This window comes from Lynx rufus, unplaced genomic scaffold (genome assembly GCF_022079265.1).
Source record: "Lynx rufus isolate CCGP_SWC_20201006 ecotype Redwood Valley unplaced genomic scaffold, mLynRuf1.p SCAF_11, whole genome shotgun sequence".
NCBI lineage: Eukaryota > Metazoa > Chordata > Mammalia > Carnivora > Felidae > Lynx > Lynx rufus.
In genome coordinates this window covers 28,729,813-28,755,017 of record NW_025814825.1, presented here as the reverse complement: position 1 = coordinate 28,755,017, position 25,205 = coordinate 28,729,813, and the positions used below count along the sequence as shown (strand labels likewise).

General features: G+C 45.5%; 1 protein-coding gene and 1 pseudogene across 1 annotated transcript in view; both read right to left on the bottom strand.

The window, feature by feature from the left end:
* Positions 1-6,144: 6,144 nt before the first annotated feature.
* LOC124506116 (mitochondrial import inner membrane translocase subunit TIM14-like) lies at positions 6,145-6,501 on the bottom strand (annotated as a pseudogene).
* A 6,286-nt stretch (positions 6,502-12,787) lies between these two features.
* The window catches only part of CHAT (choline O-acetyltransferase), a 41,819-nt gene continuing 29,401 nt past the window's right edge, over positions 12,788-25,205 (bottom strand). Inside the window, exons 8-14 of the mRNA XM_047072630.1 lie at positions 25,043-25,143; positions 24,047-24,175; positions 21,333-21,455; positions 18,225-18,366; positions 18,020-18,082; positions 14,821-14,958; positions 12,788-13,057 (exon numbers count right to left, since the gene is read on the bottom strand). Coding sequence (XP_046928586.1) covers positions 12,788-13,057; positions 14,821-14,958; positions 18,020-18,082; positions 18,225-18,366; positions 21,333-21,455; positions 24,047-24,175; positions 25,043-25,143 — 966 coding nt within the window. The remainder of the gene's footprint in view (positions 13,058-14,820; positions 14,959-18,019; positions 18,083-18,224; positions 18,367-21,332; positions 21,456-24,046; positions 24,176-25,042; positions 25,144-25,205) is intronic.

Genomic DNA, 25,205 nt, shown 5'->3' with positions numbered 1-25,205 from the left:
ATTTTATTTATTTGGGTCCTTTCCTCTTTCTTTTTGATCAAAGTGGATAGTGGTTTATCAATTTTGTTAATTCTTTCAAAGAACCAGCTGCTGGTTTCACTGATCTGTTCTACTGTTTTTGTTGTTGTTATTTGCTTGTTTGTTTCAATAGCATTGATTTCTGCTCTAATCTTTATTATTTCCTGTCTTCTGCTGGTTTTGGGTTTTATTTGCTCTTCTTTTTCAAGCTCTTTAAGGTGTAAGCTTAGGTTGTGTATCTGAGACCTTTCTTCCTTTTTTAAGAAGGCCTGGATTGCCATATACTTTCCTTTTATAACTGCCTTTGCTGCGTCCCAGAGGTTTTGGGCTGTGGTGTTATCATTTTCATTGGCTTCTATGGACTTTTTAACTTCCTCTTTAGCTTCTTGGTTAGACCATTCATTCTTTAGTAGAGTGTTCTTTTGTCTTCAAGTATTTGTTACCTTTCCAAAATTTTTCTTCTGGTTGATTTCGAGTTTCATAGCATTGTGGTCTGAAAATATGCACAGTATGATCTCAATCTTTTTGTACTTACTTAGGGCTGATTTGTGTCCCAGTATGTGGTCTATTCTGGAGGACATTCCATGTGCACTGGAGAAGAATGTATATTCTTCTGCTTTAGGATGAAATGTTCTGAATATATCTGTTAAGTCCATCTGGTCCAGTGTGTCATTCAAAGCCATTGTTTCCTTGTTGATTTTTTGATCAGATGATCTGTCCATTGCTGTGAGTGGGGTGTTGAAATCTCCTACTATTATGGTATTATTATCGATGAGTTTCTTTATGTTTGTGATTAGTTGATTTATATATTTGGGTGCTCTCACATTTGGAGCATAAATGTTTACAATTGTTAGGTCTTCTTGGTGGATAGACTCCTTAATTATGATATAATGCCCTTCTTCATCTCTTGTTACAGTCTTTATTTTAAAGTCTAGATTGTCTGATATAAATATGGCTACTCAGGCTTTCTTTTATCAACAATTAGTGTGATAGATGGTTCTCCATCCCCTTACTTACCATCTGAAGGTGTCTGTAGGTCTAAAGTGGGTAGCTTGTAAACAGCAAATAGATGTATCTTATTTTCTTATCCATTCTGTTACCCTATGTCTTTTTATTGGAGCATTGAGTCCATTGACATTTAGAGTGGGTACTGAAAGATATGAATTTATTGCCATTATGTTGCTTGTAGAGTTGGAGTTTCTGGTGGAGTTCTCTGGTCCTTTCTAATCTTTGTTGCTTTTGGTATGTATTTATTTATATAAATATATATTCTCATCTTTTCTCCCCTCAGAAAGTCCCCCTTAAAATTTCTTGCAGGGCTGGTTTAGTGGTCACAAACTCCTTTAATTTTTGTTTGTCTGGGAAACTTTTTATCCATCCTTCTATTTTGAATGACAGCCTTGCTTGACAAAGAATTCTTGGCTGCATATTTTTCTGATTCAGCACACTGAATATATCCTGCCACTCCTTTCTGGCCTGCCAAGTTTCTGTGGATAGGTCTGCTGCAAACCTGATCTGTCTTCCCTTGTATGTTAGGGACTTTTTTCCCCTTGCTGCTTTCATGATTCTCTCCTTGCCTGAGTATTTTCTGAATTTGACTATAATATGCCTTGTTGATGGTCGGTTTTTGTTGAATCTAATAGGGGTCCACTATGCTTCCTGGATTTTGATGTCTGTGTCTTTCCCCAGGTTAGGAAAGTTTTCCGCTATGATTTGGTCACATAACCCTTCTACCCCTATTTCTCTTTCTTCCTCTTCTGGGACCCCTATGATTCTGATGTTGTTCCTTTTTAATGAGTCACTGATTTCTCTAATTCTTAAATTGTGCTCTTTTGCCTTAATCTCCCTCTTTTTTTTTTTTTGCTTCATTATTCTCCATAAGTTCATCCTCTATATCACTGATTCTCTGTTCTGCCTCATCCATCCTTGCTGCTGCTGCATCCATCCGTGATTGCAGCTAAGTTATAGCATTTTTTATTTCATCCTGACTAGCTTTTACTTCATTTATCTCTGCAGAAAGGATTCTAATCTATTTTCGACTACAGCTAGTATTCTTATTATTGTGATTCTAAATTCTGGTTCAGACATCTTGCTTGTATCTGTGTTGGTTAAGTCCCTGGGTGTCGTTTCTTCCTGCTCTTTCTTTTGGGGTGAATTCCTTTGTTTGGTCATTTTGAAGGGAGAAAAGGAATTAATGAGGTAGAAAAGTTAAATTAAAAAAATTAAAATTAAAAAATTAAAAACAAACACATACACACACACAAAATCGAATAAATGATGCTAGACCCTAGGTGTGTTTTGGTCTGGGTGGTGAAAGGGTCTTGATAGAATAGAGAAAAAATGGGGTAAAAAAAGGATACCATTTGAAAATTTGAAAAAAATGAATACACTCAAATATAATAAAATGATGGAAGTAAAATTGAATTTGAAAAATTTACAAAAAAGTAAAAAATAGAGTTGAAATAATTAAAAAAGATATATTTAAAAAATAATTGAAAATAAAAAGATTTTTTCTCTTTCTGTATTCGAGAAAAGAAAAGAAAAAGAAAGGAAAAAAAAGAAAATTCAATAGATGGACCAGCAAACAGACTGAAATACGATTGAAATTACTTTGTTTTCTCCTAGAAGTCAAACTATGAAGTGCTTTATAGTCCATAAACTAAGCAGGCAGAGAGATTTGTGTTCCTGAAGAACAAGGTTGGCCCAGTTGGGCGGGGCTTCGTGTAATGGTCCATTCTCCACTAGATGGCGCTGCTTAGCCTACGCTTTGGAGGGAGTGTTGTGGTGCTTGTAAGTGTGTATGCGCATGCGCGGGAGGGAGTGGTGAAAATGGCGTCACCCAGCTACCAGTCTCTAGTATTGGAACTCTGTTCTCCTCGATCAGCAATCACACACCCATCTTTTGTTGTCCTTTCTGTCTGGCTTCCATCCACTTTCCGCTTTTACACTGTCCATGACCAAGCCCCTGGCAGCACTTCCCTCCTGAGTTTTATCTCAGACGTGGCTATTTTTCCCAACCCCTTACTTCTGAAGCACTGCGGCTTTGACCCATTCTGCCCCTCTGTGGGAGGGTCTTACCAAGCAATGGCCGGTGTCAGCTGCACCCAGGAACGTTCACAGGACAGTGCTGCTGTAGATGCCTGGAGACTGCAGCTGGGCACCAGCCTGCCCCAGAAAAAGTTCGCGTGATGGTGGCAGCAGCAGTGTTTCAGGGATTATGGAAAATCACGGCACACATCTAGCACATGGCTTCACCCCCAATGACCTTGTTCCAGCCCCAGCAAATGTGCTTGTTCTCCCAGGTCCACTGGGGCCTTTGGGGGAGCCACACAGCCTCTACCAGGTGTCCTCCCAGCAGGGGAACCACCTTTCCCCATGTGGCCCAGAAGACCTCTGGACTTCATTCTGTTCCTGGGGATTCGCCCTTCCCACCAGAGCACCACCAGGTATCAAGCTGCAGGGTTTCAGACTCTGCACTCCCCCTGTTTATAGAGTCTTAATGGAAGTTAAACCCTCTCCTTTCTCCTTTCTCCCTTTTTAGTTCAGTCCCTGTGGCTGTTTCCACTTTTCCACTTTCTCTCCAGCTGCTTTTGGTGGGGGGTGTTTTTCCCATATTCCCCCCCACCCATCTCTGTCCTCTCTCCGCAAGCAAAAACAGCTCCCTGTCCTCTGTGGCTTCTCTCTCCCCCAGTTCACTCTCGGCGCTGCGTACCTCCTGAGTGCTGTGGTTCAGGTTGTGCAGCTTGTTGTGTTAATCCTCAAGTCAGTTTTCTAGGTGTGCGGGATGGTTTAGTGTTGGTCTGGCTGTGTTTCATGGAGGCAAGATGCACAAAAAACTTCCATGCTGTTCCTCCATCTTGGCTCCTCCAGTGCATATCCACCTTTATCCTACATTTCCCTACTTAGGATGATGTATATTGTATGTTTTATGCAGATGTTCCATGTTGCTAAGTTATTTTCTAATTCCTTTTACTATGAGTTTTTTAAAATTATGAATGACTGTTAAATTTTACTGAATGCATTTCAATGATCTATTAGAGTGGTTCTGTAGTTTTATTCTTTAAGCTATTCATGGGTAAATGACATTTAGCTATCTTCTTTTTTTTTAAGTTTTAATTTTAATTCTAGTTAGTTAACAGCATCATATTAGTTTCAGGTGTACTATACAGTGATTCAACACGTTTATACATCGCCTGGTGCTCATCATCTTCTAATATTAAACTACCTTGCATTCTCAGATAAACCTGACTTGGCCATGGGTGCAGTACTGTTAGAATTTGTTTGCTATAGTTTCATTTAGATTTCTGGATATTTATGCATGAGGAAAATGGGCCTTTAGTTTTTCTTTATTGGATATCCAAGTCTGGTTTGGATACTAAAGTTATACTAGCCTCAGAGAATAAATAAGGGCGTTTATACAAAGAGGGAATATTCCCTTATTGGTTTTATATATGATTGAAATGATCATTTCTTTGAATGTTTGGTAGGAAATGTCTACAACATTTTACATTCCTCTTCCCCCACCATACTTATTTTTCTGAGTGGGAAGATTTTATTTTATTTATTTTATTTTATTTTTCTGAGTGGGAAGATTTTAAACTACTGCTTCAGTTAATTTAAGATTTATAAGGCTATCCAGAAATCTTATTTCTTCTTTTATTAGTTGTAGTAAGTTATACTTTTCTAAGAATTTTTATCTAAGTTTTCAAATTTATTGGAATAAAGTAGTTGATATATTCTCTGGTTACCTTTATAATGTCTACTACAGTTGTATCTACCTATTATTAATTATATATTTCTGAATTTCTCATTTTTTCATTGTTTTTACCAGAGCCTTGTCTATTTTGTTATTGTTTTCAAAGAACCAAGTTAAAAAATATATATTTATCACGCTGTATTTTAGTTACCAGTTTATCAGTATCCCATTTGACTGGGGGCTCCTTGAAAGCTAGAGAGTGTCACATTCATTTTGCCTTGAAGTAGGTAACAGATTATTTGCTAAATGAATAACAAACAATATTTCTATTCAAATTGTGTGTATTTATCCATGATTACTGAGTGTTAAATCTCCAAATATGTAGGTATGTATGTATTTATCTATTTATTTATTGTCAACTTAGCTAACATACAGTGTAGTCTTGGCTTCAGGAGTAGATTCCAGTGATTTATCACTTACATACAACACCCTGTACTCAACCCAACAAGTGCCCTCCTCAATGCCCTTCACCCATTTTCCGCACCCTCCCAAACCTTCATGCCCATCAACCCTCAGTTCTCTGTTTTTAAGAATCTCTGTGGTTTGCCCCTCTCTCTTCTTGTATCTTATTTTTCATTCCCTTCCCCTATAGTCATCTGTTAAGTTTCTAAAATTCCACATATGAGTGAAATCATATGGTATCTGTCTTTTTCTGACTGACTTATTTTTCTTAGTATAATACCCTCCAGTTTCATCCACACTGTTGCAAAGATTTCATTCTTTTTCATTTCCAAGTAGTATTCCATTGTGTATATATATATACTACATCTTCTTCTTCTTCTTTTTTTACACTTATTTATTTTTGAGAAACAGAGCACTAGTGGGAGAGGGGCAGAGAGAGACAGACAGACAGACAGACAGAATCCAAAGCAGGCTCCAGGCTCTGAGTTGTCAGCACAGAGCCTGACGTGGGGCTTGAACTCACAAACTGTGAGATCATGACCTGAGCCAAAGTTGGACGCTCAACCAACTGAGCCCCGACATCTTCTTTATCCATTCATCAGTTGATGAATATTTGGACTCTTTCCATACTTTGGCTATTGTTGATAGTGCTGCTATAAACATTGGGGTGCATGTGCCCCCTTTGAATCAGCACTCCTGTATCCTTTGGATAAATTCCTAGTAGTGCAATTGCGAGGTCTTGGGTAATTCTATTTTTAATTTTTTGAGGAACCTCCACACTGTTTTTCAGAATCCACAAGTATTCTATAATCTGATTTAAAATCCTCAAATTCAAAGAAGAAACTTATACCAAAGCTTTGGCTCAGCTTGTACTAAATCATTTAAAAAATTTGTAACTTTGAGGCATTTTATTATAAGAAGCTGGCACTCATACATAAACTAACAAGAACTTAAAATTCATTACACATTTACTTCATTTTTTTAGCTTGACTGTGTAGTAAATCTTTAGCTTCCTTGATTTTGGCTGCTATATAAGGAGATTCTCCCTTGTCTGGGTGATTTAAAAGGATACTTCATCAACAAGCATCTCTTATTTTTCCTTTATTGGCAGTAGGGCTTGTGCCTAATATTAATGCTGCTTCTCATTTTGTCATTTTGAGTTCAAATGCACCTCTATAATAGCCACCACTGAAAGCAGATTTTTGTAGACTTTGAAAAATTTGTTATGCTTGAGGTTCCATATATTTCATGGCTTGAAGAACATAGCAGCCTGCAAATCCTGCAGCAGCCATTGTCAGTCCAACTGCTGCCCCTATACTGGCCATGATTCTGGCTCAGTTCCCTGACCTCCACTGAGCACAAGCATGTGGTCAAAGAACCAACTTTTGCTTTTTTTTTAGCTTCTCTGTTATTTTTTGTTTTCTCCTTCCTTGATAGTTGTCTTATCTTGGTTACTTTCTTTGAGTTTACTCTTCAGCTCTTTTTCCTACCTTTTTTTTTTTAAAGTTTTTTTTTATTTTTGAGAGAGAGAGGGAGAGAGGGTGTGTGCATGCATGTGCATGGGGGAGGGGCAGAGAAAGAGAGAGAGAATTTCAGAAGGTTCCACACTGTCAGCACAGAGCTCGACGTGGGGTTCGATCTCACAAACCACAAGTTCATAACCTGAGCCAAAACCAAGAGCCAGATGCTTAACCAACTGAGCCACCCAGGTGCCCCACTTTTTCTTACTTTTTAAGAAAAAAGTACACTTAAGTGTATACTTAGCTCATCAATTTTCAGTCTTTCATCTTTTCTGATGTATTTTAAGGTATAAATTTTCCTTAAATTTATACTTTTAAATTTCCTTAAAAGTATCACTTTTTCTGTATCCCAGAGATTTGGTATGAAGTGTCTTTATTATCATTCTGATCTAATAATTTTCATTATTGTTTTTTCTTTGACCCAAGAATTTTAGAATAATGTAATTCTTTGAATCATGGAATATTCCTAATTATTTTCTCTTTGAATAGTGCTTTCCTCCATTGTCTCTAACCTCTTCTTCCTGAACTTCAACATGTATCTTCCTTGTATTTTTATTTCTTTCTTTATAATATTAAACATATCTATTTTACAGCTTCTGTCTGAGTCATCTTTTCTTTCCAGTCTTTGTGATATTCACTCTGATGTTTGCTTTATCTGCTGCTTTCCCTCTTGTGAACTATTTCTTGTGCTGTTTGTATTTTTTGACTGTGAGCTCATCTTTAATAGAGTGTTTTCCTTCTCTGGGTGTTTGGTGTTTCCACATTTGTGGAAGGTGGTTTTGTATTGGACTCTGCTGAGCCCCTTTGGATCTTACTGACCCAGGAAATTAAAAAAAAAAATTATTGGCGTAGAATTCTTGCTTTGCAAATAAGTTGTATAAACTCAGGCTCCACATCTACACGACACACATTTATAGTTTAATTTCTCATGGATGTCTTTTTTCCATCATCTATAGCCCTGAGTGAATGGCATGGTTCCTCAATGCTCCCCTAGGATGATGGGAAGAGTTTTTCTAGTCTTTTTATTGTTGTTGTTGTTAAAGTTGGGACACTTCTATGAGGTTCGGATTTTGTGCAGGGAGTTTAGCTGCATCTTCTATCTTGCATGAGCTGAGGTCATGTTCTCTCAACTTGCAGCGGTGGTAAACCCTGCTGTTAGCCACTGGAATTTGTGTCTGGTCTGACACATCTTTAACTCTTGCTCACTGTTCTGTTTTAGGCCTTCTTCTCCTTCTCCGTCTCCGTCTCCTTCTCCTTCTCCTTCTGCTTCTGCTTCTGCTTCTCCTACTCCTTCTCCTTCTCCTCCCCCTACCCCTCCTCCTTCTTGTAATGTGAGGATTTATTTTCTTTCTTTTGAATTTGACTATATATTTCAAAGAATTTTCTCTGTGCATATGTTTTTATAGATAGAAGGGCCCTTCTGGATCAGTTCAATCTCCCGTTTTGTTGCTCTTTAATATAAGAAATAGAGATAGGGGCACCTGGGTGGCTCAGTCAGTTTAGCATCTGACTTTGGCTCAGGTCTTGATCTCACGGTTTGTGGGTTTGAGCCCCACATCAGGCTCTGTGCTGACAACTCAGAGCCTGGAACCTGCTTCAGATTCTGTGTCTCCCTCTCTCTCTGTCCCTCCCCTATTCATGCCCTGTCTCTCAAAAATGAATAAACATTAAAAAAAAGAAATAGAGATCAAGGACAGAACCCTGGGGTCCAATATCACGTAAGGGACAGAAATAGGAAGTGAAACCCTCAAAGAGATGGAAGAAACAGAAGGAATAGAACAAGGAGAGACCTGGCCCTTAGAAGAAGGAGAGCAGTTTTTAGAAAGGTTCTCTTATTTGATATGAGGCCAGATTTCCCAGAGATGGCATATTGTTTATCCTGCAGACTCAAAAGGCCTCCTTGGAAGGAAAACTCAGAGAACTATAAAAGGAAGGAGATCAGCTGAATTCATAAAGGGAATGAAGGGCACTAGTTCCCGCCCCCCCCACTATCAGGGATTAATTTGGAAAATTCTGGTTCTTCTTGTGAACCTGGGAGGGACTCTTCTCTGCCTTTTTAACTAAATGTACCAACATCCACCCCATAGAGACTCCAGAGACAACAAGGAGGGAGTTGCATTAGTTTGTATGTTGGGCGCTGGCTTGCCTGTTTGTATTCTTCTCTCTCTATTTTCTTCATCTTGTTATTTTAGGGCCACGTGTGATCTGTGTGCTAAATAAGAGCAAGCTGACATTACTCTGACCCTGTTCGTTCCTAACCCCACCATTCCTCCTGGAATATTCTTAGCCGTTGTCTTTTTGCATAATGCCTTTTCTGCTTCCCAAGTATACAAATTCAGACATGTTAAGGTTCCTTTTAGGCTCTGATTGGAAAGCATTTGGAAACCCAGTTCTGGTTCTGTGGATTTTTGTGGCTGCAGAGGGGATCTTGCAGCTTGGAATGTATCTTTGGGCTGTGCAGGGTGAAGGAACCTGTGTGCAAGTATCTGTGAGCCTGCAGTGAGCGATTTTTACGTCACTATCTAAGTTTTCAAACAAGGACCATCTGTGTCATCTCACCACAGTCCTGGAAATGGGTGGTGCTGGTGTCAACATCCACACTTCACAGATGAAGAAACAAGGCAAGAGAGGTGAAGCAACATCCCCAGAGTCCATGGCAAGTTAGAGATAGAATTGGATTTACAGTCTAGGCATCCCATCTCTGAGTCTGGCATTTTCCTCTCCATTCCATTCTGCTACGCACGTTTGTGGAGGCTTAAGTGGAGACACTGATCTCTACACCCAGGTTTCTGCCAACGTGATCACAAACAGCCCGTGAAGCCCCTCTGCCCCTCACCCTTTCCCCATGCCACATGGTAGGAGAGACTCAAGTCCCTTCCTCCCTTTCTCTCCTGGTCCCTGTACCTTTCAGACATCCACTGCTGCTGCTGATGGACTTCAGACAATGCCAAATGAATTGTTAACCCAGCTCACAGAATTTACAACAAAATTTTTATAGCATTTATGGGTAGAAACAATGGCTAACACCATCTTTCTTGGCATTACTTTTTATTGAATACAGGCTTACAGTCTTTAAATATTTTGAATATAGTACTTTCAATATACAGTCCTTTAGTCATACATATATTTAAAGCACAAAACTATAACTTAAAATTGAAAGACTATAAATACACATGTATATATTGCCATAAATCTAGAACAATTTTATAAAAATAGAACTCAAATGTCAACTTTATATATTTTGGCAACTTAGCAGTATTGTAAGGTGGCCACAAGCATTTTTATTATGCATCACTGCCCTGAAATGACTGTCTTCAGATTTCATTCTCCATCTCTCTGGGGACACTTGAAACAGTCTCCATTACCAGGGTCCCCCAGAGATGCCCATGGCCATGGCTCAGCATTGCCTTTGCATAAAGACTCAGGGCATCCACCTGTTCTTGGAGGGGGAAGACCAGCTTCCAGATTCTTCCTCAGAAAGAGGAGGTATTCCCTCCTGCCAAATGTCCACAATCCTACACTTCTTAAAGCCCTCACAGTGTATGGTTGATATCTGAATATACAGAGTCAGTTTCCTTTCCCTATGCTCAGAGAATGACAGACGTGAGCTTGGTTCTTTCAAACCAGTGTAAAAGTTTGAAATAACTTCACCTGAACAATGCCTGCTGGGGTAACATCATACTGACAGTGGACACCAGAGCCCAACTGCTTGTGCAAGGCCCTTTACAGACATGATCTGCAATCCTCAAAGCATTGCAAAGTTGGGACATTCTTGTCCCCATTTGATGATGGAGGGAATTGAGTCTCTGGGTATTTAGGTCTCTTGGTCAGGTCAGTGGGGTTGCCAGACCCCAAAATCAAATGTCCAGAAATCCATGGAGGGAAATCAGAAGAGAAATCAGATCTGTACTGTGGTCATTTGGTGAGAACAGACAAGTGGTTTTGGGTCAACTTACATCAGGTGTACAGAAATTCCCCAGACATTCTCAGGACTCTTAGAATGCTACTTCCCAAGGGGAGCAGGAAGGTGGAGGTCTGTAGGAGTATGCACCTACAGACCAGTGACTTTGAAGGGCAGTGCAGAATCTCCTAGATCATCCAATAGAAATCCTCAATCTAAAACCAGGGCTCAAGGAATTTACTGTTCCGGGTGGTTTGTGTTTTCAGAGCTGAACAAAGGTCCCCCATCTCAGCCCTGCCTACTTCAATACTGGTCAAAGTGCAGAAAGCTTGCATGGTTGTCCAAAGGGACATGTGCAGGGTCCCTGGGCTAGAGTGCAGAGCTCAGAATGCCTCAGAGCACAGTGGGAATGGGGCGAGGGGTATTTGCAGGAATCTCCCGCTGGTCGCACAGCAGAAGTTAGTGGTGAGAGCCAAGCTCTGTGCCTCCTCTGGACAGAGACAGGCTGCCTCAGCTGTTTGCAGTGTGGCCTTTCTAGTCCCTTGCCTTTTAGATTTACTATAAAAATAGTCCCCAACAGGAAGTGATTCTCATATCTTCTTGATGATCACAATCTCTCGGGACCACCTTAACTTTGGCTTTGTGCACTCTCTGCCCCTCCATCAGGGTTGTCTCTGGATACAGCCATTCCCTCCTCCTGGCCCACTCCCCACTAGCTGTCTCCTTTCCCCACCCTCCCCTGCTGGGGGCAAGGAGAGTCCTGTTCTGCACTCCTCCTCATGGGGTTTAGTTGGAATCCCTGGGTAACATCCTCCACATAAAGGGGCCCAGCTGTCTGCAGGTGTCCTGCTTGGGTCACTGAGATAATTTTCTGAAATTAATTATATGGTAGTTTTCTTAAAATCCTCTCTTAAAAATAAATAAAACAAGGGGTGCCTGAGTGGTTCAGTCGGTTAAGCATCTGATTTAGATTCAGGTCATGATCTTGGGGCTCATGAGTTCAAGCCCCACGTCGGGCTCTGTGCTGACAGCCCAGAGCATGGAGCCTGCTTCAGATTCTGTGTCTCCCTCTCTATCTGCCCCTCCCCTGCTCACTCTATCTCTCTCTCTTTCTCTCTCTCCCTCTCTCTCTCTCAAAAATGAATAAACATTGAAAAAATTTTAAAGATGAATAAAACAAAACAAATGAACAACAAGAGCAGAAAGCCCCCAAAGTAACCCTCTCCTCTGTAGAAGGCAGATCACCTATAAGGGCATGATTCCTGTGAAGGGGAGTGGGGAAGGAACGAGAAAAAAAAAATGTGAGTGGCAGGATCCTTGGGGACGTAGACTGGTCCCCCTTCCATCCCTGCTGCTTGGTGGGCACTGTGCTGCTTACTCTGCTGGACTGTCCTTAATGCCCCCCCACCCCAGGGAAGCAGAGAGCAATACCACTCTAGGGCAATGGCAGATGGTTCTTTTTCCCCTTTCAAAATAGCAGGACCAGATTTTCCAAACTCAATGGAAGGCTGCCCCTAGGAGATTAGATGAAAACCAGGAGACATGTGGTTTTGGGCCTGGGTCACTACATTTTAAAATAACTTGGGCTGTGTGTGTGTGTGTGTGTGTGTGTGTGTGTGTGTGTAGGGGAGGGGGTGTTTACAGCACTGTCTGGCTCAGTGCAGGCCACCCTGAATGCCATGATCAGACTGCTGTGAATCTGAAAACAAAGGCCCCTACTCTTCCCCCCCCAAAAAGAGGTAATGACCTGGAGTTAGCCTCTTTCTTCATGATTCGTGTAGGGACACTGCATGTAATAGGTTGACTCATTCTTTTTTGGGGTCAAAAGTCTCACCTGGACATACTAGGTCCTGCTAGGGTAGCAAACACCAACATTAAGCTTCTGATACCACACAGGGAAGGCAGTGTAGACTTCCCCATCTCACCAAGGCTGCCTCAGAGCCAGGCCAGTCTTATTTCCCAGTACACAGGCTAGAGGTAACCTTGGTAAATGATGACAATTCCCATGAGTAATGAGGGACACTTTCCTCCTAACACTCCTGCTTTGTGTGATGCCTCAGTGTGGTCTCTGTGTTGGGCCCTGAGGATGGGAGCTACTGAAAGCTGGGGAGAGGGTGGGAAGCAGGGGTTTGGCAGGGTCTAGCAGCGGCAGAATGCTGGGTTTGGGGAGATGAAACCTAGTGGCAGGAGTCAAGGTTGGTGCCCTTGAATGGGCCTTGTTGCTTTTTCTTGTGTTGCCAATGGCTTGCCCACCACAGACTGTGACAGACTACAGAGGTCCCGCATTTCAATGAGGCTTTCTTCTACCGCTTTTGCAAACTTGGTAGAAGATGTCTCTTTGCAGCCATGAAAGCTGGAGATGCAGAAAAGGATGCTCTCTGGCTGGGGGTTGTAGCAGGCCCCGTACCCATCGGGCACCACGGGACCATAGCAGCAAAACATCTCCATGGTTGTGGGCACCTAGAGGAGAGGACAGGTCAGAAGATGCTTGTCCTGAAATGTAACCTGCGAACTTGCTAGAATGCAGGGCTTTTCAACAACCCAGAGGCCTCAACGGGATATTTGCTTCTCTTTTCCACCTGGGCGTTTGACTGAATTAACCAAATGAACCAATTGCTTCAGCATGGTTGGCCACAGGCAGAGTCATAAAAACAAACCTATCTAACCACACGATGTCAGAAGAAGAGGGTCCATAAGCCACTCCCTGGTAGGAAATGTGCTGTACTTGTAGAGTCAAAATCTCCCAGAGTGACCTGTGCTGGGTCTCAGGCTGAGACTCTCCTTCACTGGGAAGGCTGTTTGAGGCACTGAGGCAATCAGGGTAATTAACTCAATGGGACCCTGGTGGTACCCAACAGTTACATGGCTTCCCAGAGGGAGTAATTTATGAACAGAAGGAAATCTGGCCTGTCTTCTTTGTTGATTTTCCCCACATCCTTAATTACTGTCAGTACTGCCTGGCTGGTCTGATTTTCTCCCCATAGCCCCGCCATGCACAATTACCCAGCATTGGGCATTTCAAAGAGTGCCATCAACTGGAGTTTTAGTTATGCACCTAATACATTTTGAATTCAGAGTGCTGAGATTTTGTAATCGGGATCACAAATCAGGAAAATGTGTCTCTGAAGGCCTTCAAGCCATAAATGTTCATTTCTAGTTGGGAGGGGAAAAAACACCAAACCACCACACCCCAAATTAATTTTATTAGCTGGTCTGATGGGGAAAATAAAACACATTCTTGAGTACTTGCAGGATGGGGTTTGTTTTAAACCTAAGGTTTCTGGTGCTCTGTAGTCAGGCCTTCAGAAATGACAGCGGCCATTTTAATGGGGCAGAACAAACCATTAGTCTTGCTAATAGAGTCACCTCATTGTGAGATAAATTTGCCGTGCAACAGCTGAAGGCCGTAAAACCATTCCAAAGCACTTTTTGCCCACGGATGGTTTCCTGAAGAATTTATGTTGTTGCGTCCTGCCCTCGTTTATTCACGTCTGCGAGCTCACTGCCGTAATGACAAAATCAAATTACTGAGTGGGCTTTTATCCTCAAACACAACTTTGTCAGCCCCTTTTATTGCCCACGTCCAGCCTTTGGCAGATGAGGTAGAGTTTTAGTAAGCTGACTTTTGGGGGTTTATTTTCTTTCCTAAACTGCTGCCTTCTCTAGTGGATTTCATTCTTTCCAACAGTGGTCCTCCCACAGAGGGAGGATGTAGCACTAGTGAGGAGATGCTGGGATGGCAGCCAATCACCTGCTGTTGGCCACACAGACCTTTATAATAATGTCTGTGACCTGATTAGAGGATCCTGTCCATGCCAGGCACTAGGCTAGGCTTTCTACCCACATCGTCACCTCTTGTTGAGTCAGGACTTCACTCTAGTCCTATTGGGCTTCAGAACCTGTGGCCAGCATGGTGGAACACTACCCCTCTAGTAACAGATTGAAAGGTAATAAAGCAGTAATGATTAGGGCACCAGTACCCATCCAATCCACCTCTGCCAAGGTGGTGCCCATGATTACACCCATTTAGGCAGTGGGGAAACCAGCACTCTGAGCATTTAAGTCATTTTGCAAAAGGTCATGCAGCTTGTAAGAAGCAGATCTGGGACTTGCCTGACTCCAACCAGTGGGCTGTAGTCACTTGGTTACACTAAGTGGCTTTTTAGAAAGCGCACTGGTTACACTAAATGGCCCCTTGGGTGACAGCTGCACTAGGGCTGTACCTGGCTGGTTGAGAGGATGAACCGGTTACTCATCAGGTATGTTTCATCCGTGAACATCTCGGGCAACTCCTTGCACATGTCTCGGGCCAGCTCCCGCAGCCCCAGCAAATGATTGTCGATGGCCATCCCTGTTATGGCCTGGGTAGTTAGGGACAAAGAACAGGACATAAGAATGGGCTCCTCTGCCCTCCCCCTTCTCTCTAGTCCACAATGCTAATGGTGACTGCAAGGGTCAAGGCTTGCACTTACCCAGTGCTTGCTGCAGACAGTGGGTGTCGGTGGCCACCCAGGACTGACCACTTTACTACTCAGCCTCTGCTTCTTGGACCCTTCCTATGTGCACAGGGCGAGTCCAGAGCAGGCTGGGTTCTAACATGAGCATGTCTGAGTTAAAGGTCTATGAGTCTGAGTATCCCTCACCTCTCAACCCCAGCATGGTCACCACTCTAAGTGGAAGAGGTGGGCCAGGCCATCCCCAGTAACTTCATAGGTAGGAGAAGAGTTTGGGGAGAAGGATGGGTTCTGCGCCCTGTGGACGGATGGGGAGGGGTGCCCTGGGATATCACTGGACAGACTCTCACCACAACTAATACTTTATCCTCCAGAGAAGTCCAATGAATGAGTGATAGAGGACATTAAGGTCTGTTTCTAAATCTTGGTTGCTATTTCATGGGCCCAGAGTCAGCTCAACTAAACTGGATTATAATCTAAGAAATCATTTTGAGACAGAAACTAGACATCTTAGCAGAGGCTCAGCTGATATTTGCAAGAGGAAAGCTTGTTGAATGTAAAAAGATTTTTTTCTTTTTATCATTAAGACACTTGAATTCTTATCAAAGGATAAAATATAGCAGTGGGGACTCCAGGATTTCTACGGAAGAGGAACTCAGAAGTGGTGGTGTGGCCGGTAGTGGGGCTGGGGCACTCATTTCATATCCTTCCCACTTGAGGTAGCGTGTGTAGCATGCACACTGGTTTCACTTGGATTACATGTTTATTTGGGGCAATTATGGGAAGTGATGGAGACTTGGGGGCCACCTCTGGCCTATAGTAGTGACCTCTGAGTCCACATCAGGGTAATTGTAAATCATAGGGGGTTCACAGTTGCATAAGATGCCCACTTAGTTGTTAGAGCCCCAGCGAGGAGGAAACCTCCATCACAATGAACTCTGTTCAAGTTTACAAGGCACGCTTTGGGATTTGGCAACTGTTCTTTCTCAGTACAGAATGAATGCATAAAGATGACTCAGAGGCCCCAGTCTCTTCCAGTGCACCTAATTATAGGTTAAAAGACATGTCACACAACCTCAGCTCACTTTAGACGTGCCCCGTTAGAACAGAGGGGAAGAACTATGAGCCTATCTTTGAAGTGGGCGTACTTCTAATTTCTCTGGTTACCTCTGTGTCATCGCTGATTGGTGGCAGATCTGGAGAAGCAGCCACTCTCTGCAGCAGCCACCCACCCGTCTTCACCACCTCAAGCTCACTGTGGCAACTGGGGTTGATTTAACAGATTGTTTGGATTAAGGCCACAAGTAGTAATGAGTAGAATGATTCATCACTCAGTCTTTCTTTCATTCATTCAGGGAATCTTACTTGAGCACCCACTGTGTGCCCAAGCTACTGGGTGCTGGGAGTGTGCGTGCTATGAAGGAAAAGCATAAGGTGCTGTGAGAGTCTGTGATGGGGCATCTGGCGCACACCTGCTCCTGCACTGGGATGTCCTTTCTCCACAACCATTCCCAAATACACTAGCCAGGGAGCTGGAGCTCCCTTTGCTTCTTTCCCCCATCCCTTACCCCATGTCACCAACCAAGCACCAGATTAACCTTCAAAGCATCCTTATAGCTCTTTCCTTCCCACCCCATCTCTTTTATTTAGCTGTTCCCACAACTTAAAATAGTTAACACAGCAGAAACCTAGGGCAATGCTCTACAGGATTTTTTTAAAGTTTTTTTTAATGTTTATTTATTTATTTTGAGAGAGAGAGAGAGAGAGAGAGAAAGCGAACAGGAGAGGTAGAGAGAGAAGGAAAGAGAGAATCCCAAGAAGGCTCTACACTGTCAATGCAGAGCCAGATGCGGGGCTCGAACTCACGAACTGTGAGACCATTCCTTGAGCCAAAATCAAGAATCAGAGGTGAGGCACCTGGGTGGCTCGGTTGGTTAAACATCTGACTTCAGCTCAGTTCGTGATCTCATGGTACGTGAGTTCTAGCCCTGCATTGGGCTTTCTACTGTCAGTGTAGAGCCAGCTTCAGATCCTCTGTGCCTGCCTCTCTCTGCCCCACGTCTGCTCGACTTCATCAAAAACAAATACACATTAAAAAATTAATTAATTAAAAAAGAGTCAGATGCTTAACTAACTGAGCCACCCAGGCACCCCAGAATGATTGTCAGTTAATATATTGATCACTAGTGCAAGTAGTAGTTTATCCTCTGTTGTTTGTATGCAAATGATGGCTCTGCCATGCTAGAAAATAAACTATTTCTCTAAATAAGGGAACATTTTCCTTAAAATTTTGATTTCACTGTTAATTTTCAGCAAAGCCTTTTTATTCATAGGCAATATGAATAAATAGAAAATAAGAAGGCAAAACCAGCCCTTGGTGGGAATAAATACTGCCTCACCTGCGATCATGCAAGGTGTGCAAGCCACCCCAGTTTGCCAGGCTTGGCCACCATCTCTCACATTTGACTTCTCTTGTATAAACTCTAAAGTGCTATAACATATTTGCTATTATTATCATTTTTTTTTTTCAAAGACCATTCGTCGTATTCTTGTAAAATCCATGTAAAAACAAGTGCTCTGTTGGGGCGCCTGGGTGGCTCAGTTGGTTAAGCATCCAACTTCAGCTCAGGTTATGATCTCGCAGTTTCTGAGTTTGAGCCCTGCATTGGGCTCTCTGCTGTCAGCACAGAGCCCACTTCAGATCCTCTGTCTCCATCTCTCTCTCCCCCTCCCCCACTTGTGCTCCATCCCTCTAAAAAATAAATAAACATTAAAAAAAAAAAAAGAGTGCCATGTTATCTAGTATTTAAAAATAAGAAAAAGGAGGCTCTGAGAGGCATGGCCTTGGCCAAGCCACTGGGCCCAGCTCTCACCCAGGTCCTGTGCCACGGCCCTACTCTTGAAGGCCCCGCTCTGGGCACAGCCCACAGTCATAAGTTCACCTGAGAGGGGGCGCCACATCACTCACCATGACTGTGTACTCAGTCTGGGCTCGGATGGCATCCTTCAGGAGCAGCAGCTTCTCTGAAGCCTGTCGACAGACCAGAGATGGGGCTTTAAAGGGCTACTCAGTGGCAAGCTAGAGGAGCTGGTTGTCACGGAGCCCAGCCAACAGGCAGCCCACCGCTGCCCCTCTGGCCTCCTGGAGACTCTTTAGACAGAGCAGGACTTACCGGCACAGCAGCCTTGTGGTCAGTGATGGCTCTCACAAAACTCAGCGCCTCTGGAGTTGCCGATCGAATGTTGTCCACGCGGCCCTCCTGGAATCGGCGAATGGACGCGCTCTCATAGGTGGGGACGAGTCTCCTGTGGAGCCTGCATAAGATGCAAGATGAATGGCAAATGGTGATGCAGTCTCAGGAAACCATAAACGTTGAAAGAAAAATAGCCTCGGCAGGCTTTATTTTTACAGTCCTGACTCTACTTGGCATAGTATTTCATTTTAATGTTAATAGAATTCTGGAGGAGATTTCCCAAAGAGGAGTGTCGGGGAGTCGCTAATATGACTTTCATACATTTGGTGACACTGTGTGGTTATAAAATAAAGAAGTGACTGGTAACTTTTCAAAAAACCCCAGTCTGGTGGGGAACCTAGAATTTTCTTCAAGATCTGATGAGTGTTTGATTAATAGCACAGAATGGAATAATTGTGCAATTAATCATTCACACCCTTGAGGGAATCCTGTTTTATTTAGAACAATTCAAGCATGACCTATGGATGGAGGCAGGGAGGGGGCTTCAGTGGTCACGAGTGGAAACTGCAGCACAGGACCGCCTGTCCAGGGGCAGCACCCGTGGGCACCATGGCTGTGCCTCTCCTCCCTGACGTCTGGGACAGGAGTCACTCCCCACACCAGCCAGGGAAAGTCCTTTCATTAGGCATGTGAGCCGTGAGCACTCCTAGGCTTGCATACCTGGCTGGCACACATCTTTCTCACCAGTCAGTAAAGTCTTTGGTGTTGGGGGTGGGGAGGAGAAAGACACAGAATCACAGAGGGGCAGTGACAGCCCAAAGTCACATACAAGTCATGGTCCTGCATCTTGGCCTTGTCAGGGCATGTACCTCCCATGCTGGGTAAGCTCTAGGAGGAGAAAGGCCAGGTCTGATTCAGCACAGTGCTTTGTCCTGTAACTTGGTGAGAGGGTCAATCAACTTCCTGTACACTTATGCCTCATTTCCCCAAGGAGAAAGGACTCTGGCAGGGAGCTCATTTCTTCTATCTCTATGGCCCCAGGAGGCAAACACCATGCTGAGCACAAAAGTAGATGCCATCACTGGCTAATCACTGATCAACCCCAATTTAGGCAGCTTCCAGGCTTCTGTAGACTCTAGGGGCAGATTAAAAAATTTTTTTTGTTATGGCTTAGACTCTTGAAGAATATTCTCCATGAGAAGCAGAGAAGCCCTATTTGGGCTACTCACAGGAGCCTTTGGCCACATCCACTGCTGGCCACATCCAGTGCAACAAAGATCATTAAGGGTGGAGGAGGCAGAGCTCTGTACAGGGTCCACTAGCCCCCTCCTAGATTTGGGTCCGAAGGGCTCTCTGAAGTAACACCTGCCGGCATCTCTGGTTGTGGTTCCAGCAGAACCTTGACCTCATGGCCCATTTCAGCCATGTGCCAGTATCAGAATGGCGACTGCGGTTCCAGACACCGGGACCTGCCACAGCTCAATGCCAGTGAGGCCTTTGTGTCCCCACGATGAGCACAGACCTCGTGTGGGGTGACATCAGCCTTCCCCAAGGAGTCCCAATGCTCTGAATGGCCGTAGCCACTTTCCTTCCCTGTGAGTTACCACACCTCCAGGGGAAACTGGGATCTGGGTTGCTGTGTCCACACGAGTGCTGTCAACCCTTGCCCCAGCCTTATCGCAAGGTCACTTTATGCTCCCCCCATCCCCGTATATGGCAAAATGCAGGCAGGTCCTGGTGGGGTAGTGCTATTTATCGTCTATGCCGGCTGATGAGTGCTGCTCCAGGAGCACTGGAGCCTACAGGAGCCGGCCTTGTCTTTAGGATGATCCACTTTGCATTTTAGTTTCAGCCTCCTATCAAAGACTGCTTGGGCTCCCTGCCTTCAACCCTTACTCCCTTACTCCCTACTTTGCTGCCAACACAGGGCTACCACCACAGGGACTTCTCTAAGCTGCAGACCTGACTGTGCCGCCCCCCAGATAAAACTCCTGTCGTGTATTCTCACATCTGTGACTCAGCCCCTGATGCCTACTCTGTGCCGGGTGTGTGAGAGATACCCAGAGTGTCAGGCTTGGGAGAAACAGGCTAGAAGACAAAAATCAACAAATCAACAAACAAGGTAGCTCACACAAACAACTGCTATGAAAGAAAAAGAGGACACAATGGGATAGGCTAGAGAGCTGGATGGCGAGGGCCTGAGGTGGCTGCTTTAGATAAGGGGGTCAGGGCAGGCCTCTGAGAGCTGACACCAGAGCAGACCCCGGCAGAGGGGAGGAGGTGGCATGTGAAGAGTGGTGATGGCAACTGGTGGGTGGGCGGAGGCACAGCCAGAGCAAAGGGCTTGGGAGGAGGGCCCCAGTAGAGGCCAGTTCACAGGGAGACTTTCTAAGCCTGGACTTTGTTCTAAACATGGTGGAAAACCATTGGGAGGGTTCAAGGTGGTGAGTGATAGGATCTGATTTGCATATTTCAACGTTTTGCAAAGATGGGAGTGGAGGCAGAGACCCTGGGGGAGCATGCTGCAGTTAAGCAGCACCAGATGATGGGGGCGGGGGAGGGGCCGATGGTGATGGAGAGGGAAAATGGGGGGTGGGGGGGAGAGGTTCTGAGAGACATCTGGAGGATGACATGGTGGTGTCACGGGTGGGGAATGAGAGACAGGGACAAATCAAAGATGAGTTCAGATTCTTTGACTTGACCCACAGTGGGCGGGGGTGGGGGGTATGCTGGTTCCATGTCCTTATAAAGAAACAGGGCACAGCCAGAGGCTGGGTGAGGGCAAGAGTAGGAGCGGCCTCCATCACCCGCGTTGTTAGCTCAGTGTTCTGGCGCTTTGAGCTCTGCGCACCTGTGCCATCACTCGGGCAAATTCCTGACTTGATGTCTTTCCTTCTCTTTTCTGAGACTGGATTCACACTTTGATGAAGTGGCACCTTCTTTCATGCAGCCTGCTCTGGTCCTCCCATCTCCTAGGCCCGCAGAAAGTCATTCCTCCCTCTAGGATGCTTCTAGACTCTAGAGTCTAGGGCAGCTTGTCAGTCAGCCCGCCTGGGCAGCGTCATTCCGCCAGCAGGCTTTGCTCACCTGTAGAAGGCCAGCTGGAGGGCCACCTGAATGAAGGCATCAGGACTGCATTTCTGCTTCTTAATGAATGTTTTCCCGAAGATGTCAAACTTATAAACAGTAAAGTCGAGATTCTTTACTATTCTGTGGCAGAAGAAGAAGAGGTGCTATTACATGCAAAATGGAATGCACACACCACAAAGTCTAACCAAGTTGCTCAAGCTTGGTGTACAACCTAGTGCTCTGGAAGTTGAGGACACAGTCCTTGCCCACCAGGAACATATCGGGTGTCAGAGACAGGCCTTGACATACAGAAGTGGCAGAGGGCATGCCAGACCAGGGATCCCTGAGCTGAAGGTGAGGCTTGGCCAGGCAGGGCAGTGGCCCTGTTCTGGTGGTAGGGGAGGGGCCTGGGAGCACAGGGGCCTGAGAGGCATTTGCATGGGCAGGGAGAGCAGTGTCCTCAAACAAAATCCTAGAAGCCTCTTGCCCACAGAAGCAGGCCTGAAGGAGGCCATTCATTTGACCTGTTTGGGAAGGTGTGTCCCACATCGTCGGACCCTTTTGGCATCCTGGCTATTCTGGCAGACTGGGCATGCCACCTTTGCCCAGGGAAAAGCCTACTTCTGAGATGGCTGTAAGCCATGTCTCTTCACAGAGACTCTTCCCTGTTGTGCTATGAGAGGAAGACCTGGGGCCTCCCTGTTGGTCATGGCCACCCCAGCAAGGGCTGCTCTTCTGGGCTTGGCCGCTGACTATAAACCCCAGGAGCTATTACTGAGCCTCTCATGGCATGCCCAGGTCCTTACTGCCCATGAGTCACTGTCAGAGTAACAGGTAGATTCCCTGAGTCTACACTGAGACCCTTGAGTACCTGTCATCCCCTATTGACCAGTCTCTTCCTTCATGAGTTTGGGGTCTGGGCTGATTGTCCGTTGCAACATGGTCCGGCAGGGTCCACACCATCTGTCCACTGGCCATAAGTGAACACAGAGCCTTGGGCAGGCAACCCCAAGCCTCCACGCACATACTTCCTCAGGTCGCAGATGCTGCCTGCCTGCCCTTCCTTGAGCTATTCCCCCTTCCTCGTGGGAGCTCAGCTCTCAGTGGGGCCATGTCAGGTTCTGGGGACCCATGGAGGCCCACCCCTCAGTCCAACCTGTTAGTCAACTGTCTCTAGACAGGCTGAGTTCATGGTCACACAGCCACCTGGAAACCTCTTGCCCAGGCCCTGCCCACACAGACACTGCTCCCTTCCACAGGTGGCCCAGGACCCCCAAGGCTCCTCCTGCTTTCTCAGCTTCAGGCCTCTCCTGGTTCCCCACTTCTGAAAAGAAAACTTCAGGGGCCCCATTCAGATCTCTGAAAATGAGTGGGGGTTTTCTCCACCCAGGACTTGCCAGTCTACCAACTCACTCTCCTAGAGGCCTGCTCATCCCAAGAACAGCCCCGTAAGGTTGTGATATCAGCACCATTTGTAGATGAACACCTGGGGCTTCTCCCACTCTCCTGCCACAGCCAGTCATCCTCCACAGCAGCCTGCAGTGGCCTTGCCCTTTGTACCCTTCAAGCCTGGCCATGATCTGTCCCACTCACCCATGCGCTTCCCATAATCTCCTCACTGGCCCCCTGAACCCCCCTGCTCAAAACCCTCCAGGGGCTCTTCACCACTGAAGGACAGCTTCCAGGTCCCATAACACAAGAACAGCAATGTATTCACAATGTGGCCTCAACGTCCCTTTAGTGCCTCAGTTCTGCCAATTCTCTCAGTTGCTGGTTTCCAGGCCAGCCTGGATCTTCTACGAACCTGTACAAGCTTGAACAAGCTGCCTTTCTGCCTCTTCTCCCCTGCCTGCACCATGAACTCCTATCCATCCTTCAAGGCCCATCGTTGCAAAGCCCTCCCCCAATGTCCTGGTAGAATTCCACTCCTGTAGCCTCTGTGAGTTCGGGTCTGTATGCCTTTCCCTGGTTTTGGCACTTTATTGTGTCACACGTTTTGGTCTGAGGGTCTACTTCCTCCACTGAAGCATGGACGGCAGGCTCCGTGGTATATTCATTTTGGTGTCCTCAGCCTTTCCACAGTCCTGGCACACTTAAAATTCTGTACATGTCTAATGAATGAGTGAATGAGTGAATGAATGAATCATGCTCACTTACCGAATGAGGGAATGAACAACCAAGGTCCGGATCTAGTTGCCAGCCTACGGCTCACTCCACAACTTGCCACCGTTCTAGTGCTGGCCCACCCAGAGATGCCCAGACCCATCCTGGGCCCTCCTGCACGGTCCCGTTAGGGCCTTGACTGCCTCCCTCCTCTTGGGAAAAAAGGCCCCCTTGTCAAGTTGCAGTGTAAATTCAAGCAAATCAAAATAGCTTGGATTCAAATGACCTATGCAAACCAGTTGTTTACTACTCCCCCCGAAAGCAGGGGGATGATTTCCCCGTCTTGACTCTGCTCAGTCAGGTGAAACCCACGAAAAAATAGCTCCATGTTTGCATTTTATGGAAATGATGGATACTCCAGCAAGGTTATTTCCCAGAGAGTTGTAACTCCCCTTTAGTTTGAATACATTTCCATGATGGGGGTGGAAGGGAGTAGTGCAGGTGGGCAAGGGGAGGCAAAGAGCTGGGGTCTTTAGAAACTTCCAGGCTGCCTCTAGATATCCAGCCTGGATAGAGGGGGTTGTGGTGAGGTGGTAGCAATCCCCCTAAAAGAGACTTGGACTTTGTACCGTTGAAGTTTTTCTGCTGAGGAGGCTAAGAGGCCTTGAATTTCCGGGGAGCATTTCCAACGCAGCCTCCTGGGGGCCGGGAGCTCGCTGACCGAGTCGGCTCGGACCAGCTTCTGGCTGCTCTTCACCCTGCAGACAGAGAGAGGTGACCTCGTGCGGCCCTGCCACATGCTGCGGGCTGCCGGCAGCATGCGTCTTAGCTGTTGGAGTTTCAGTGGGTATGAGCTGTCCCTGGAAACACAGACTGAGGGTCAGCGGAGCCACTCAAAGGAGCACGTGGCAGAGCCAGGATTCCAGCCAGTTCTGCCTGACTCCAGAGCCCCGTATTTCTTTTCACGCTTTCCCACTCCACCGCTTTCCACCACTGACATTTATGAAACACTTGGAAGGAAATTGAAGAAGCAAATTGTGTTGTTTTGTCCATGAGGGCTTTTAGGGATCCTAAAGAGTTCTTAAATCATGGTAGAGATTTAGAACTTAGATTCAGAGAGAAGATTCTAGAAGGAGAGAATGGGTAAACCACAAATAGAGGAAAGGGGTCGGTGTGTTTAAGGGATAGAGAAGCACTCAGTCTGGCCAGCTTGGAAGCTAGGGAGAGAGACGCGGCCCAAGGGGATGGAAGGAGGTGGGACCTGCCCTCCTCCGTGCTGGGTCAAGCCAGTCCAGCCCTGACTCTGAACAGCACTAGATGTTGCTCTGGGCTTCACTGGGCCAAAGCAGGTGTTCCTTTTTGGCTGAGAATTCTTTGCCAAGCTTTTCTCTAACCGCCCAAACCCTGCTGTCCAGTCTGCCCCCCTCTGTCCATGGCAGATAAAGTGTATGATGTCAAGCTGGTTTTCAAACCCATCTTTTGCTAAGACACTTTCCGGACAAATGTGCCCCCCCCCCCCCCCGCCGACGGACACCCAAATTTTTCTTGGCCTAGCTTGGCAGCCCCTTGGCAGTCTGGCTTTGACTTCTATGGCTGTTGCAAAGGGGCCCCACCCCCAGACTCACATGTGTTTGAGCAGATGCTCTGTGCACTGCACCAGGACGATGCCGTCGAAAGGGGAGTGTTCACACACCACACCACAGGTACCGTCTCGGCTCACCACAAACTGCAAGAAGAAGAGGTGAGGCACGTCTGGTAGCGTCTGCATTTCAAACTGGCCCCTTGGCT